Here is an 18,843-nt window from a genome sequence, read left to right on the forward strand (position 1 = left end):
GACAAACACCTGTTGCAAATGCCCTTGCTTTGTACATGGATGGCAATGCTTGCCATTCCCCTGACTTGACGTTGAGCCGCTCTGCCGAGTTGAGATAAGCTGAAGGTTCAGCATCTGTTGGTCATAACATAACGTCAAAAGCAATTTCAATAGACTGAATTTCAATAACCACAAAAAGTGATCTAGTTCTCGAGAGTAAAAATGTGCAAGAGGAATATAACATGCTGCTTCAACATATAATATTCAAAGCGGTTGTAAGAGGCTGGTATCAGGGTAGGAGCTACTTCGCCAGGGTCACCTCTGCAGTATCTTCAACTTTTAGAAAGCGCTTAAAACAACAAAGTATTTTGTTAAACACAGTTGGAGGACAATGTCTATCTGGCTCCCTTTAAATGACTATCCCAACATTATGCTTTAGAAGCATTAAAATTTTATGCAAAGAAGAATCGGATTCATCATATGTTAACTGTATTTATTAAATCAAGTTTGTAAAATATCAATTTAGCTGAATGAGATCTAAACCAATTGTTTGCATGCTTCTTTTTTTATCTAAAAATTAACAAGACATCAATTTCTCCATCCTTAGAATTTCATTGGAATTATAGCAAAGCAATTTGTAGCGCATTACCCACACTTTTAGTTCAGAATCCTAGCTACTAATGCGTAGTCCAGGTTGAGGAGAAAATATTTATATAATAAGAAGGTAACTTCAAATGAGGTTCACTAATGCAACTGTTAGGACTGAGTGAGTTTGCCCAAAACCTTCAAGTACCTTGTGCAAGTGTTAGAACAAACAAATGGAGAATGAAAAAAAAAAAAAAATGAAAAAAAAAAAAGAAGAAAAAAAGAAAAAGAACAAACAAGAACCAAGAGCAAATGAACCAAGAACCAGATAGAGCTAAATCCGGTATCGAGACTTGAAAATTACATCAGATGAATTTAACTATTCATTGAAATTAATAATTGATGAGATAATGCAATCTCTCTCTCGTAACCCACTCAAGAATTCTAAATCTGTTGTTACATCGTAAACTTCACTTCCATGATCAACACGCAATGGTGCTGCTCAACATTTCATTTCTCCAGAATTGTTCCTCCGTATCAAGAGAGGAAGAAAATTCTTGAAAGAATGCACTCCCTTAAAACCCCTTTTGTCAATTGTCACCTAAAAGATTACACAGTTCCAACTCCCTCTTAACAAAAAGCCTCTCTTTCCCTCTCTCTCCCGTTACATTCAAGCTGTAATTGTGATACTGATCGATAAATGGTTCAATTTCTAATTGACAAGCCAGAATACATGATTCAAGGAGAGCAATTCCATTGTACAAGATAATAAGTTCAGGACCTATTTGGTTCAATTCGAATACGTTTCCAAGATTTCTGAAAGTAAACTACGAAAAACAGTTATAAGAAATCTTATTTTTCTTCTTCTTTTAACTCATTTTTCAGAATAATATACTTTTGCAAACTGTAAATCAAACCAATCTTAGAACTGTTTCCGATTATTCAATTCTCCAAGCTACCATTAGACGAAAACTCCAAAACCCAAAAACCTCCACAGAACTAAAGAAATACAACGTATAGTTATCCCAAATTAGACCTTTTTCTCAGCCCATTTTTCAGAGAACAGTTCTTACAAACCTGTCAACTAAACAACTTTTGGAACTATTTTTCTATTTTCTGATCTTTGATATCAAAAACCCATTTTCAGAAAACTCAACCAAGAAAGTCCTAACAAATCTGCCTCCAATTTTTTTTTTTTTTTTTTTTTAATTCAATTTTCAGAATAAAATTTGGAAAACTGTAAATCAAACCAATCTTTGAACTGTTTCCAGTATTTCAATTCTTCAAACTGGCCATAAGACCGGGTTCAATTCTCTGAAAATAGTTTTCAAGAAAACTCCAAAACCCAAAAAACTAAACAACTACAACATATAGTTATCAGAAATTAGACCTTTTCCCAGCCCAGGTTTTTATAAAATCAGTCAATTAAACAACTTTTGGAACTATTTTTCTATTTTTTGATCTTTGATATCAAAAACCCATTTTCAAACTAATTTGAATATTAACACATATTGGATACCAAAAACCCATTTTCAAACTAATTTGAATGTTGTGCGAAAAGACAATTATACCCTTAATTTAAAGGACATATTTGTCGTATCAAACTAATTTGAATATTAACACATATTGGAAGATCATCCATCTTAAGAAATTGATTGAAAAATAGAAATTTATTTGAATCGATTTCTCTTCTATAATTTCTTTAAAAACAAGCATTACAACAAACAGTTTTAATTATGCAATTATTTTTAATAAGCAAATAAAATGTTTGACAAAAGTACCCTCATATGGTAAATTTTGCATCGTGACTATCTATATTTTTATAATTTTAAAGTCACATTAAAACAATTTTATTTAATTTTCGTCACTAAAATCTAATTCTCTCTTTCATATATAGCCAACAAACAATTTTATCGTAAATATATGTACCAGTTAATTCTATCTCTCAATACAATCTTATGGCTCTCAATGAATGTATCTATATTGTATTATTTTACTAATATTTCAATATCTTAACGGCCAATAAGACTAATGCGATGGTTAAATGCTATCAAGCCAACTGGAATGAAAAAAGAAGCAAAGAGATGGGTTAGATTTGATTGTTACCAACTTACTATTTCAAAAGGGGGAGAAAATATCATACTTGAGAAATCAAAAAACCAAATCAGAGGATGATGAAACTGATTTTTTTTGGTTGGAAAATAATGCTGCAAAAATTGAAATATTCAAACCCTAATGTGAATGCGGAGTTGCGCCAAAGTCCACCCTTAACCTCACTATTATTCTAGAAGCAAAAACTCACATTAAGAAAATATAAACCAAATCACAACAGAACTTCTTATGCTCAATTAAAATTACTCTCTTAATGTGTACATAGAAAATGCTTCACCCTCTTAGCCCCAAAAAGGGGGAAATCAAACGATAACATGACCAAACTACTACTGTTGGAGTAATGATACTAATCCATCTCTAATGTCACTCTCCTTGGAAAATCAAAATGCAACACAGCCAAGGAGATGTGGGACTCAATTGAAGATGCTTAATTGAGAGAAGCAATGTGATTAAAGAACACAGGATACAGTTGTTCCAAGAGCAGGTTGAAGGCAGTAGAATGAAGGACAAAAAGGTTGTGGACATCACTGTTTGGGGCTCATCTTCTAAGAAGGACTCTTGTCAGCTGTCAACCAGACTTTTGTGGTCTTAAAAGGATCAACACAACTCCTTTAAGATCAGGAATAGTTCACTGACTCACAGCTAAGGCTTCTTAGCCCAGGACCAAGAGGAGACTAAAGAAAGAAGATGAAGGAAACTTCATTTCCAATATAATGGAGGCATGTTATGTGTCTGCTTATGTTCATTTCACTCAGAAGTACAAAGGAAATGAATTCTTCATCAAAAGTAGATTGGTGAGGACACTTGGGAGGCTGAAATCAGAGGAAATGAAGACTCTATTACATGCTCCAAAAAACCAGTGCACTAAGAAATATCTCATACATGCTCCAAGAAACTGGCTGCCAACATTTCTTGTCTCAATCATTGAAAAGTTTGTTCACAGAAAAGCAATTCACAGGGAGCTTCGATCTCATTGATACTTATTCACTCTTCAATCAATCAACCGGCAAAATCTTGAAATTGCCATGTTTAGTTGAGGAATAAAGAGTTGATAGACCTCGGGTGAAAACCAGTGAGTCACATTGCGACATTAATAGTCTACTTCAAAGCAACCACATCTCAGAAACAATTCAATCCAAACTTTTACTTCAGAGGATAAGAGCAGTTTGGTGTGCAAAAGACCGGTTCATTTGAAGTTCAAAGGTTTTGGATGTCACTCTCTGTATTCTACAGGTTCCTTGACTGATAGCTTTAAGACCAAAAATATACACATGCATATATATAAAAACGCAAACAACATATATATATATATATGTATGTGTGTGTGTGTGTGTGTGTGTGTGTGTATACATATACAGACACAAATAAATGTAATTGGACTTTTTTATTGAAAATTTTGAATTGACCTTGAGCTACAATTACATGGAGTAGAATGTTACAAGTGAATACATGTTTAAATGAAGTAAAAACTGTACATACAAGGCACATGGCCAATCAACAACATAAGCAGTATATATAAAACTTCTCTAGGAAAGAGCTAGTGGAAAAACTCTCTTGTGGTAGCTATTTTCGTTTGAAATCTATTCAATGATCTCTCCCTCTTCTATATCAATCACCTCCTCCTCGTCCTCGTACAAATCATCATCTTTCTTAAGAAACAAACCAAACTCCTCAAGTGGTTTAGTTGATCCAAAAACCCTTAAATTTTCGAAGTATTTGCCAATGTACAGATTGTCCTCAAAGTGGACAGTGTTCTCCATCTGGAAATGAGGAGGGGAAAGAAGAGTTAATTTAATTTTAAGAAAGAAAAAAAATTGAAAAAAATTTTAAGAAAAGAACAAACCTTCTGCAGAGAAATTCTGGCAGCTTCTCTATTCCTCTCCAGCAGGATTTTCCATGCTTGTGCAATATTTTGTGAAGCAGCTTTATCAGCTATGATTTGGGCTTCAATTGTGCCCGGTTTCGGATTCGGTTTCGGTTTGGTTTTAATCCGATCAGCCTGAAGGAATGGAATACACATTTAATACGTAATATATTTTGAAAGCTGAAATTTGAAGGAATGGAATACTTGTAAGAAAAACTGATGTTCATACCTGATTTAGCAATAGCTCCTTTGCTGCTTTCAAGATAGTTTCAGCAAATCGCTTCTTGAGCGCGGCAGCACGCATGGATTGAATCCCGGACACCATTGTGTTGTTCATTGATTGGAATCAAAGACAAAAGGTTTGGGCAGAGGAATGGTTGTGACAGAGGGAAGTGAAGAGAGAAAGAAAAAGGGAAATTGAAGGATTTCAGGTATTCACCAACAAAGCTTTGGGCAGAGGAACGGGGACGAACCAAGTGACAGAGACTATGGAAGAGAAATCACCAGGTTTGAGTACCTTAGAACAGGACAGAACAAGAAATCAATCTTGGAAGAACCAAGCCCCGTTACTGGAGAAAGGAAAAATCACCATTGTCCAGTGTAATGGAACAGGCCGATGTGTGGTGTATGAGAGGGAAGGCTTGGCTTCTATGTATGGTGTATGAGATGAATGCGCAGAGGAATTGAAACTTTGGGCGATAATCCAAAAAGGAAAGTTTAGGTTTAAGAGAGAGCGCTTCCTAAATGCGATGCGAGGGATCTCACCGCCTTCTCTTTCTTGATTTCCAAGCAAGTAATGGTAATCCCAGTTCTTTGGGGATAGGCGGCGCTATGCTATATATTTAATTCTTGCTTCACATTCAATAAAGATTACTTGGGAAGGAGGTGTTGGTTCTGATGGCAGTTTTACACATACCTCCCCTACAATTGTCCGGATTTTCTTGTTTGGATGTAAGACTTGTAATGAAGACGACGATCTTAAACCATAAATATTTACGCATTTCTTTGTTTATAAAACGATAAATTACACATACCTCCTCTAGAGTTCAATAATTACGTATTTCTCTACTTTTTAAACTATAAATTACACATACCTCCCCTAGGGATGGAGTTTATTGCAGTTGTTTTAGCAACAAAATATACCGTATAGTAGTATGGGTAAATTTAGAAATAAATAAAAATATATTTTAAATCATAAAAGGACATTTTTATTTTTTTTCTTCTTTTTTACCAAATATATATCAAATTCAAGATTAATCAATTGTAAAAGGAGATACCAAATATCAGCCGTTTAGTTATATATTTCACCATATTTGGTGGTTCCCGTGGGAAAGAATTTTAAAGGTTCTTGTCCCACATTATATATATTTTTAGAAATTTTGTCCAAGGTAAATTGCGAGTTCAGGCGAAAAATGTACATATTCATGAATATACAACACCACCCAATAACTTAAAGAAACTATTCTTTCATATATTCATCTTATGGCTCTCAATGAATGTATCTATATTGTATTATTTTACTAATATTTCAATATGGGCCAATATGACTGTAATGCAATGGTTAAATGCTGTCAAGCCAACTGGAATGAAAAAAAGAAGCACAGAGACGGGTTAGATTTGATTGTTACCAACTTACTATTACAAAAGGGGGAGAAAATATCGTACTTCAGAAATCAAAAAACCAAATCAGAAGATGATGAAACTGATTTTTTTTTTGTTGGAAACTAATGCTGCAAAAATTGAAATATTCAAACTTATTGCACCAGGCTTTCTCTTTGCGAAGTTTGAAGAAATGTCAGTCTTACCTTTATATGCCGAGTTGCGCCAAAGCCCACCCTTAACCTTACTATTATTACTATTATTCTAGAAGCAAAAACTCACATTCAGAAAATATAAACCAAATCACAACACAACTTCTTATAATCAGAATTACTACTTCTCTTTTGTATGTACATAGAAAATTGCTTCACCCTCTTAGCCCCCAAAAAGAGGGGGAAAAAAATTGAAAGTCGAAACAGAGGAGACATTTTCCCTTGCTCTGAATCGGCTAGCATAGAATCTACATTTTGCTACAACTACTGTTTTGTAATCCCATCTGTATGTGTAACCATCAAAATAGTTCAATCATTCAACTTTACACTTCGAAAAACTAAACTTTGGATCAAAGAATTATGCATGCAAAAAAACTACTCAACTTGATGCAAATCAAAGCCGCGTTTCAACTAGGCAAATCTTGTGCCATCAGCCTGGATGGAGAAGGCATAGGTCTCGCCATCATGCACCACTTCATGCCCACCGCCAGGGCAAAAATTTGGAGATGGAAATATTGGCCACGCTACTGGTCCACCCACTCTCCAAACACAATCAGTCTCTCCCATCAGAACACACACCTCGTTCCCAAGTTTCACCATTTTTGCCCCATGATGCCTGAATCGCAATCTGTCAACTTCTTCATTGTTTGGCAAGTCACTGACAATCGTCCACGTACCATTCTCCAAAGCTTCATTACTCTTTTCAACCCGCAGCCACAGTTTTAAGCCTAGTCGATCTGACCAGGTCAGTATTACCAGATTCATAAACGTCGATGTCACTGCAAACCCATCAGCCTCCTCTGGCACAAATGAGTCTATAGACAGCCATGTATTTGAGAGAGGATCGTAGATTTCAGCTGAGTGCTTAGGAGTTGCGCCACCAAAAACGTAAAATTTGCCCTTGTGAGCAATACCTGTTGCAAATGCCCTTGCTTTTTGCATGGATGGCAATGCTTGCCATTCCCCTGTACTGAGGTTAAAACCGCTCTGCCGAGTTGAGATAAGCAGAAGGTTCAGCATCTGTTGGTCATAACATTATGTCAAAAGCAATTTCAATAGACTGAATTTCAATGACCACAAAAAGTGATCTAATTCTCAAGAGTAAATAACATGCTGCTTCGACATATTATATTGAAGAAACATTTAGCTACCAATATACAAAGCGGTATCAGGGTAGGAGCACTTCGCCAGGGTGGTAGAATGTTCTTTGATTTTTTTCTAAATTGAAACATAATCCGTAAAACCAACAAGGTTACTTCTGCAGCCTCTTCAACTTTTAGAAATCGCATAAAACAACAAACTATTTTGTTAAACAAGGTTGGAGGACAATGTCAATCTGGCTCCCCTTAAATGACTATCCCAACATTATGCTTTAGAAGCATTAATTGTATTAAATCAAGTTTCTAAAATATCAATTTAGTTGAATGAGATCTAAACCAATGATTTGCATGCTCTCTTTTTTATCTAAAAATTAACAAGATATCAATTTCTCAATCTTTAGAGTTTCATTAAAATTATAGCAAAGCAATTCGTAGCGCAAGCAATTTGTAGCACATTTCCAACACTTTTAGTTCAGAATCCTAGCTAGTAATGTATAGTCCAGGTTGAAGAGAAGATATGCATATAATAAGAACGTAACTTCAAATGAGGTTCACTAATGCAACTGTTAGGATTGAGTGAGTTTGCCCAAAAACTTCCAGGACCTTGTGCAAGCGTTAGATCAAACAAATGGAGAATGAAAAAAAAAATGAACAAACATCAACCAAGAGCAAATGAACCAAGAACAAGATAGACTTAAATCCGTTATGGAGACTTGAAAATTACATCATTCATGAATTTAACAAATCATTGAAATTAAAAATTCACTAAGAGAATGCAATCGTTATCTCATAGCCCACTCAAGTATTCTCAATCAGTTGTTACAACTTACATCATAACCTTCACTTCCATGATCAACACGCAATGATGCTGCTCAACATTTCATTTCACCAGAATTGTTCCTCCGCGTCAAGAGAGGAAGAAAATTCTTGGAAGAATGCACACCCTTAAAACCCCTTTTGTCACCTAAAAGATTACACAGTTCCAACTCTCTCTTAACAAAAAGCATCTTTACTATCTACATGGATAAACATACATCACAGTTCAAGTGCATGGATGATCTCTCTCTCTCTCTCTCTCTCTAATTGAGGAGCAGAAGGACCTCTCTCTCTAATTATGGTTCCAAGCGATTCTAATCCTGCTACCATCTCTGCCTTTTATTTCAATATAAAATGACTGACATCATCTCATTACATTCAAACTCTAATTGTGATACTGATTGGTAAATGGTGCAATCCCTAATCGACAAGCCAGAATACATAATTATAGGAGAGCAATTCCATTATACAAGACAACAAGTTGAGGACCTATTTGGTTCAATTCGAATACGTTTCCAAGATTTCTGAAAGTAAACTACGAAAAACAGTTATAAGAAATCATATTTTTCTTCTTCTTTTAACTCAATTTTCAGAATGTACTAATTTTGCCAAGTCCAAATCAAAGCAATCTTTGACTGTTTCCGACTATTCAATTCTCCAAGCTGGCCATAAGATGAAAACTCCAAAACCCAAAAACCTTCATAGAACTAAAGAACTACAACATATAGTTATCCCAAATTAGACCTTTTCTCATCTCATCTTTCAGAGAACAGTTCTTAAAACGTCAACTAAACAACTTTTTGAACTATTTTTCTATTTTCAGATCTTTGATATTAAAAACCCATTTTCAGAAAACTAAACCAAGAAAGTCCTAACAAATCTGTCTCCAGTTTTTTTTTTTTGTCTTTCTTTTAACTCGATTTTCAGAATAAAACTATGAAAACTGTAAATCAATCCAATCTTTGAACTCTTTCCAGCTTTTCAATTCTTCAAACTGGCCATAAGACAGGTTTAGTTCTCTGAAAATAATTTTCAAGAAAACTCCAAAACCCCAAACACAGAAATTAGAAATTTTCTTAGCTCATTAATTTTTAAAAAATATGTCAACTAAACAACTTTGAACTATTTTCTATTTCCATATCTTTGATAATAAAAACCCATTTACAGAAAACTAAACCAAGAAAGTCCTAACAATAACATTGCACAATCAATGCATAAAGATGAACACGAATTCAACACTTACGAGTTGAATTGCCTTCATACCCTCCGGCAAGATAGAGAAATTTATCAACAATCGCAGCGGCGGCAGCAATTGGGTTACGGTGCTCGCACTGCATCTTGGGAAAATCATGCCACGAGTTGTCCTCAGGCATGTAAACGCAAAGGGCGGCACGCGGCGGCGACTCTGGCACACAAGTACCGGTCCTCCATGTTGCCGAACAACTGGGTCGTCGTCGACGACGGGGACCGAGGGACAGCAACGGCCTCTAATTGGGTCAGAGGTTCGTGAAATGCAAACCATTCCCAAGCAGTTGTTTGACATGGGTTTGGGTGTTCGTCAGAGTCGTCGTCGTCGTCTCTGGTTTGGATTGTTTGGGAGGTGTTTGGGACATTGATAATGCAGATTTCTTGGAAAAGGTCGGCTTCGCATACAGAGAAGATGGAGTTAGAGAAAGTGATTTGGGGAGGATGATCGGGATCGGGATTGGGGTTGGGTTTGGGGTTGGAGTTGGGTGTTCTACTGAGGTAACACATTATGGGCTTATGGGAGGTTTTGAAGAAACTCAAGAAAGAAAAGTAAGAGAGAGAAAGATGATTAATGTGAGGAAATTAATCTACTTCTTCCTTATTATATACTAGTATTTGGGAGTTCAGAAGAGAATGGGAAGAAGGTGGAAATGGATTTTCTTGTTTGGATAAGAAGAAAAAGTAGTGTCTGAGTGAAAAGTAGTACTAATAAAGAGTATCCGAAGTTTCTTTGCTTTAAAATTCTAGGGTAAATTACACATTCCTCCTCCTATAGATATAATTTATTACACCTACTTTTTTTTTCTAATTTTAAATTTTTACCATTATCTCCACTTCTAATCACATTTGTCTAACAAAAATGACCCATGTGGTCAGTTTTAGTAACGGTCAACGTTGATATCTCAAGTTTCTTTGCTTTTAATTTCTAGGATAAATTATACATTCCTCCCCTAGAGATATAATTTATTGCACTTACGTTTTTTTTTTTTTTCTAAATCTCCACTTCTAATCACATTTGTCTAACAAAAAGACGCATGTGGTCAGTTTTAGTAATGGTCAAAGTTGATCAATTGACAAGTTTTTTTCAGACATTTTGTCCAATAAAAAGGCAATTATATCCTCAATTTGAAGGACATTTGACATTCGAAACTAAAGTAATTACACAATCTTTTACTTTTTACTCCCAAATAACAGTTTAAAGGAGTAAGTAATTACTTTACTTTTTAATGGAGTGACCGAAAGTCTATCCATCAATACTTTCTTGTCTCATTCATCTTATTTTGATTCTCGTGCAAAAACACCTACATTTATACTATATGTGTAATTTATATATAATTGCATATATTCGAATTTTCCCTGAATTTTATTGTCACAAGTTCAAAATATTTGTATTGTCAGAGTTTCACGTTTTCCAAAATATTTTGTAATAAGATTACAGAAAAAAATTACAATTCAATTTGGTCAAACCTGTCACTTTTTCACTAATGTAACTGTTACTAAAATTGAGTGAGATTGCCCAAAACCTTCAAGGACCTTGTGCAAGTGTTAGATCAAACAAATGGAGAATGAAAAAGAAAAAGAATAAATAACAGCCAAGAGCAAATGAACCAAGACTTGAAAATTACATCATTCATGAATCTAACAATACATTGAAATTAATAATTCATGAGACAATGCAATCTTTCTCTCATAACCCAATCAAGATTGAAATATGAATCTGTTGTTACATCGTAACCTTCACTTCCATGATCAATAAGCAATGGTGCTGCTCAACATTTCATATCTCCAGAATTGTTCCTCCGTGTCAAGAGAGGAAGAAAATTATTGGAAGAATGCACTCCCTTAAAACCCCTTTTGTCACCTAAAAGATTACACCGTTCCAACTCTCTCTTGACAAAAAGCCTCTTTACTATCTACATGGATAAACATGCATCACATTTCAAGTGCATGGATGACCTCTCTCTCTCTCTCTCTCTCTCTCTCTCTCTCTCTAATTGAGGAGCAGTAGGACCTCTCTCTCTAATTATGGTTACAAGCGATTCTAATCCTGCTACCATGTCTGCCTTCTATTTCAATATAAAATGACTAACATCATTTCCTTACATTCAAGCTCTTTTCAGGGAAGCTAAAGCAAACGCACACACCCACGAGATGCCCTTAGCATGGTCAAACTCTCAACCTCCCCTTTGGAGGAGAGAGATCATACCAATCGAGCTAGTGGTCCGATGGTATTACATTGAGGCTCTAATTGTGATACTAATTGGAAACTAGTACAATCTCTAATTGACAAGCCAGAATACATGATTCAAGGAGATCAATTCCATTGTACAAGATAATAAGTTAAGGACCTATTTGGTTCAATTCAAATAAGTTTCCACGATTTCTGAAAGTAAACTACGAAAAACAGTTATAAGAAATCATATTTTTCTTCTTCTTTTAACTCAATTTTCAGTGTAGTCAGGGAAAAAAAAAAAAAAAATCAATTTTCAGAATATACTTTTGCAAACTGTAAATCAAACCAATCTTTGAACTGTTTCCCATTATTCAATTCTCCAAGCAGGCCATAAGACGAAAAACTCCAAAAACCCAAAACCTTCATAGAATTAAAGAACTACAACACATAGTTATCCCAAATTAGACCTTTTCTCAGCCCAATTTTCAGAGAGCAGTTCTTAAAACCCCTGTCAACTAAACAAGTTTTTAAACTATTTTTCTATTTTAAGATCTTTGACACCCATTTTCAGAAAACTAAACCAAGAAAGTCCTAGCAAGTCTGTCTCCATTTTTTAAACTCAATTTTCAGAACAAAATTTTGAAAACTGTAAATCAAACCAATCTTGAACTCTTTCCGATTTTTCAGTTCTCCAAGCTGGCCACAAGACCAGTTCATTTCTTTGAAAATGGTTTTCAAGAAAACTCAAAAACCCCCCAAAACTAAACAACTACAACACATAGTTATCAGAAATTAGACCTTTTCTCAACTCATGTTTTTTTAAAATCTATTTCCATGCCTTTGATAATAAAAACCCATTTGCAGAAAACTAAACCAAGAAAGTCCTAACAATAACATTGCACAATCAATGCCTAAAGATGAACAAAATTTAACACTTACGAGTTAGATTGCCTTCATACCCTCCAGCTACATAGAGACAATGATCCATAATTGCACCGGCGGAAGCAAATGGGTTACGGCGCTCGCACTGCATCTTGGGAAAATCATGCCACGAGTTGTCCTCAAGTCTGTACTCGCAAAGGGTGGCACGCGGCGCCGGCGGAGCGGCAACGACTCTTGACACACAAGAACCGGCCGCCCCGCGTGATGCCCAACAACTGGGTCGTCGTCGACGGGCTCCGAGGGACCACAACGGCCCTTAATTTGGTCGGAGAAGCGTGATATGAAAACCATTCCCAAGCAGTTGTTTGATTTGGGTTTGGGTGTTTGTCAGAGTCGTCGACTCTGGTGTTTGGGACTTTGAAAATGGAGACTTCTTGGAAAAGTCCGGCGTCGGATACAGAGAGGATGGAGTTAGAGAAAGTGATTGGGAGAGGGTTGATAGGGGTTGTTGGAGTTGGTTGCTCTACTGAGGTACCACATTCATGGGCTTATGGGAGGTTCTGAAGAAAGGAAAGTAAGAGAGAGAACGATGATTGAGAGAGAGAGAGAGAGATGATTAATGTGATTGTAATTAATCTAATACTTCATATTATTTGGGAGTTCCGAAAGAAAAGAAGTGATTAAGATGAAGGTGGTAATGGATTTTCTTGTTTGGAAGTGAAAGTTGTAATGAAGACTATCTTAAATAATTACACATTCTCTTTTAACCCCTACAATAACGATAAATTACACATACCTCCCCTTACTCTTACTTTTCTTTTATATTGGATTATTAAAGGTACCTCCACTTTTGTGCATTAACGAGCAATGTTGATGTCACAAAGACAATTTTAATTTGAAGGAAATATTTGTCATACGAAACTAATTTCCACATTGAAAGAGTAAGGAATTGATGAACCCAATCCTTTTAATAAAACCGAAAAAGAAAAAAAAAAATTAATTATGGAATTATTTTTAGTAAGCAAATAAAATGTTTGACGAAACTACCCTCATAGGGTCATTAAAAATTATCTATCTTTTTATAACTTTAAGATCATTTTAAGGCAATTTTATTTAATTTTGGTCACTAAAATATAAATTGTCCCCAAATGGCCAGTAAAAATTAATTTGTATCAGTATTGGTGACTATTTATCATTTTATAATTTTAAGGTCACTTTGAAGAAATTTTATATGATTTTGGTTACTAAAATCTAATTCCAACAACAACCCATTATAAAAAGAATAATGCTTATCTTTGTCCATATAAGAAGGAACTTCTTTTTACATGTAACATGATGCAATAAAAGAAATTACCAACAGAGAAATTACGAAGCCTTTCCCGGGGAATTCCTTGGATATCTGTGCATCATCAAAGTGTAAAGGAATGTAAACAAATTGAATTGAAATCTCTCTCCATGGCATTTGTGTTTATCATAATCTTATGGCTCAATGAATGTATCTATAATCTTAAACCAATATCACAACAAAACAAAACTTCTTATTTTCAATCAGAATTACTCTTTATTATGCACCTAGAAAATGCTTCAGTGGTGCTTCACCCTCTGAGCCCCCCAAGGGGGGGGGAGGGGGGAATTTTGGAAAGTCGAAACAGAGGAGACATTTTCCCTTGCTCTGAATCGGCTAGCATAGAATCTACATTTTGCTATAACAATTGTTAAAAACAGTTCAATCATTCAACTTTACATTTTGAAAAATTAAAAAACTTTGGATCAAAGAATTGTGAATGCATATAACCTACTCAACCTGATGCAAATCAGTGCCGCGTTTCAACTAGGCAAATCTTGTTTCGCCATTCTCATTTATCTTTAATCATGTAAACGGGAATCTCTCCCCAACCAATTGTGCCATCAACCTGGATGGAGAAGGCATGGATATGGCCCCCATGAACCACTTCATGCTCAACCCCAGGACGAAAATCACTCTGCCCCATCACAACCAACACCTCCATCCCAAGTTTCACCATTGTTGCCCCATGACGCCTAAATCGCAACCTCTCAACAGCTTCATCATTTGGAAAGAAACTGATTACCATCCACAGACCAAACCCCGAAGCTCCATTATTCTCTCCAACCCACAGCCACAGTTTTACACCTAGTTTATCTGACCAGGTCAATATCATCAAATTCATAAGCATTGTCACCGCAAACCCATCAGCCTCCGTTGGCACAAATGAGTCTCTAAACAGCCATGTATTTGAGAAAAGATCGTAGATTTCAGCTGAGTGCATAGAAGTTGCACCACCAAAAACGTAAAATTTGCTCATGTGAGCGACAAACACCTGTTGCAAATGCCCTTGCTTTGTACATGGATGGCAATGCTTGCCATTCCCCTGACTTGACGTTGAGCCGCTCTGCCGAGTTGAGATAAGCTGAAGGTTCAGCATCTGTTGGTCATAACATAACGTCAAAAGCAATTTCAATAGACTGAATTTCAATAACCACAAAAAGTGATCTAGTTCTCGAGAGTAAAAATGTGCAAGAGGAATATAACATGCTGCTTCAACATATAATATTCAAAGCGGTTGTAAGAGGCTGGTATCAGGGTAGGAGCTACTTCGCCAGGGTCACCTCTGCAGTATCTTCAACTTTTAGAAAGCGCTTAAAACAACAAAGTATTTTGTTAAACACAGTTGGAGGACAATGTCTATCTGGCTCCCTTTAAATGACTATCCCAACATTATGCTTTAGAAGCATTAAAATTTTATGCAAAGAAGAATCGGATTCATCATATGTTAACTGTATTTATTAAATCAAGTTTGTAAAATATCAATTTAGCTGAATGAGATCTAAACCAATTGTTTGCATGCTTCTTTTTTTATCTAAAAATTAACAAGACATCAATTTCTCCATCCTTAGAATTTCATTGGAATTATAGCAAAGCAATTTGTAGCGCATTACCCACACTTTTAGTTCAGAATCCTAGCTACTAATGCGTAGTCCAGGTTGAGGAGAAAATATTTATATAATAAGAAGGTAACTTCAAATGAGGTTCACTAATGCAACTGTTAGGACTGAGTGAGTTTGCCCAAAACCTTCAAGTACCTTGTGCAAGTGTTAGAACAAACAAATGGAGAATGAAAAAAAAAAAAAAATGAAAAAAAAAAAAGAAGAAAAAAAGAAAAAGAACAAACAAGAACCAAGAGCAAATGAACCAAGAACCAGATAGAGCTAAATCCGGTATCGAGACTTGAAAATTACATCAGATGAATTTAACTATTCATTGAAATTAATAATTGATGAGATAATGCAATCTCTCTCTCGTAACCCACTCAAGAATTCTAAATCTGTTGTTACATCGTAAACTTCACTTCCATGATCAACACGCAATGGTGCTGCTCAACATTTCATTTCTCCAGAATTGTTCCTCCGTATCAAGAGAGGAAGAAAATTCTTGAAAGAATGCACTCCCTTAAAACCCCTTTTGTCAATTGTCACCTAAAAGATTACACAGTTCCAACTCCCTCTTAACAAAAAGCCTCTCTTTCCCTCTCTCTCCCGTTACATTCAAGCTGTAATTGTGATACTGATCGATAAATGGTTCAATTTCTAATTGACAAGCCAGAATACATGATTCAAGGAGAGCAATTCCATTGTACAAGATAATAAGTTCAGGACCTATTTGGTTCAATTCGAATACGTTTCCAAGATTTCTGAAAGTAAACTACGAAAAACAGTTATAAGAAATCTTATTTTTCTTCTTCTTTTAACTCATTTTTCAGAATAATATACTTTTGCAAACTGTAAATCAAACCAATCTTAGAACTGTTTCCGATTATTCAATTCTCCAAGCTACCATTAGACGAAAACTCCAAAACCCAAAAACCTCCACAGAACTAAAGAAATACAACGTATAGTTATCCCAAATTAGACCTTTTTCTCAGCCCATTTTTCAGAGAACAGTTCTTACAAACCTGTCAACTAAACAACTTTTGGAACTATTTTTCTATTTTCTGATCTTTGATATCAAAAACCCATTTTCAGAAAACTCAACCAAGAAAGTCCTAACAAATCTGCCTCCAATTTTTTTTTTTTTTTTTTTTTAATTCAATTTTCAGAATAAAATTTGGAAAACTGTAAATCAAACCAATCTTTGAACTGTTTCCAGTATTTCAATTCTTCAAACTGGCCATAAGACCGGGTTCAATTCTCTGAAAATAGTTTTCAAGAAAACTCCAAAACCCAAAAAACTAAACAACTACAACATATAGTTATCAGAAATTAGACCTTTTCCCAGCCCAGGTTTTTATAAAATCAGTCAATTAAACAACTTTTGGAACTATTTTTCTATTTTTTGATCTTTGATATCAAAAACCCATTTTCAAACTAATTTGAATATTAACACATATTGGATACCAAAAACCCATTTTCAAACTAATTTGAATGTTGTGCGAAAAGACAATTATACCCTTAATTTAAAGGACATATTTGTCGTATCAAACTAATTTGAATATTAACACATATTGGAAGATCATCCATCTTAAGAAATTGATTGAAAAATAGAAATTTATTTGAATCGATTTCTCTTCTATAATTTCTTTAAAAACAAGCATTACAACAAACAGTTTTAATTATGCAATTATTTTTAATAAGCAAATAAAATGTTTGACAAAAGTACCCTCATATGGTAAATTTTGCATCGTGACTATCTATATTTTTATAATTTTAAAGTCACATTAAAACAATTTTATTTAATTTTCGTCACTAAAATCTAATTCTCTCTTTCATATATAGCCAACAAACAATTTTATCGTAAATATATGTACCAGTTAATTCTATCTCTCAATACAATCTTATGGCTCTCAATGAATGTATCTATATTGTATTATTTTACTAATATTTCAATATCTTAACGGCCAATAAGACTAATGCGATGGTTAAATGCTATCAAGCCAACTGGAATGAAAAAAGAAGCAAAGAGATGGGTTAGATTTGATTGTTACCAACTTACTATTTCAAAAGGGGGAGAAAATATCATACTTGAGAAATCAAAAAACCAAATCAGAGGATGATGAAACTGATTTTTTTTGGTTGGAAAATAATGCTGCAAAAATTGAAATATTCAAACCCTAATGTGAATGCGGAGTTGCGCCAAAGTCCACCCTTAACCTCACTATTATTCTAGAAGCAAAAACTCACATTAAGAAAATATAAACCAAATCACAACAGAACTTCTTATGCTCAATTAAAATTACTCTCTTAATGTGTACATAGAAAATGCTTCACCCTCTTAGCCCCAAAAAGGGGGAAATCAAACGATAACATGACCAAACTACTACTGTTGGAGTAATGATACTAATCCATCTCTAATGTCACTCTCCTTGGAAAATCAAAATGCAACACAGCCAAGGAGATGTGGGACTCAATTGAAGATGCTTAATTGAGAGAAGCAATGTGATTAAAGAACACAGGATACAGTTGTTCCAAGAGCAGGTTGAAGGCAGTAGAATGAAGGACAAAAAGGTTGTGGACATCACTGTTTGGGGCTCATCTTCTAAGAAGGACTCTTGTCAGCTGTCAACCAGACTTTTGTGGTCTTAAAAGGATCAACACAACTCCTTTAAGATCAGGAATAGTTCACTGACTCACAGCTAAGGCTTCTTAGCCCAGGACCAAGAGGAGACTAAAGAAAGAAGATGAAGGAAACTTCATTTCCAATATAATGGAGGCATGTTATGTGTCTGCTTATGTTCATTTCACTCAGAAGTACAAAGGAAATGAATTCTTCATCAAAAGTAGATTGGTGAGGACACTTGGGAGGCTGAAATCAGAGGAAATGAAGACTCTATTACATGCTCCAAAAAACCAGTGCACTAAGAAATATCTCATACATGCTCCAAGAAACTGGCTGCCAACATTTCTTGTCTCAATCATTGAAAAGTTTGTTCACAGAAAAGCAATTCACAGGGAGCTTCGATCTCATTGATACTTATTCACTCTTCAATCAATCAACCGGCAAAATCTTGAAATTGCCATGTTTAGTTGAGGAATAAAGAGTTGATAGACCTCGGGTGAAAACCAGTGAGTCACATTGCGACATTAATAGTCTACTTCAAAGCAACCACATCTCAGAAACAATTCAATCCAAACTTTTACTTCAGAGGATAAGAGCAGTTTGGTGTGCAAAAGACCGGTTCATTTGAAGTTCAAAGGTTTTGGATGTCACTCTCTGTATTCTACAGGTTCCTTGACTGATAGCTTTAAGACCAAAAATAT

At 35.1% G+C, this 18,843-nt stretch overlaps 1 protein-coding gene across 1 annotated transcript; it reads right to left on the minus strand.

Annotated features, from left to right (window-relative positions):
- Positions 1-6,403: 6,403 nt before the first annotated feature.
- Positions 6,404-10,786, minus strand: LOC132307099 (F-box/kelch-repeat protein At1g74510-like). Its single transcript, XM_059804764.1, has 2 exons — positions 9,511-10,786; positions 6,404-7,371 (listed from the first exon to the last, which is right to left on the minus strand). Exons 1-2 carry the CDS (start codon positions 9,808-9,810, stop codon positions 6,763-6,765), a joined length of 909 nt encoding a protein of 302 aa, XP_059660747.1. The 5' UTR covers positions 9,811-10,786; the 3' UTR covers positions 6,404-6,762.
- Positions 10,787-18,843: the final 8,057 nt, after the last annotated feature.

Source organism: Cornus florida, unplaced genomic scaffold (assembly GCF_030987335.1).
Source record: "Cornus florida cultivar Cherokee Brave unplaced genomic scaffold, ASM3098733v1 CherokeeBrave_3.0.0_Hap2_Chr05, whole genome shotgun sequence".
NCBI lineage: Eukaryota > Viridiplantae > Streptophyta > Magnoliopsida > Cornales > Cornaceae > Cornus > Cornus florida.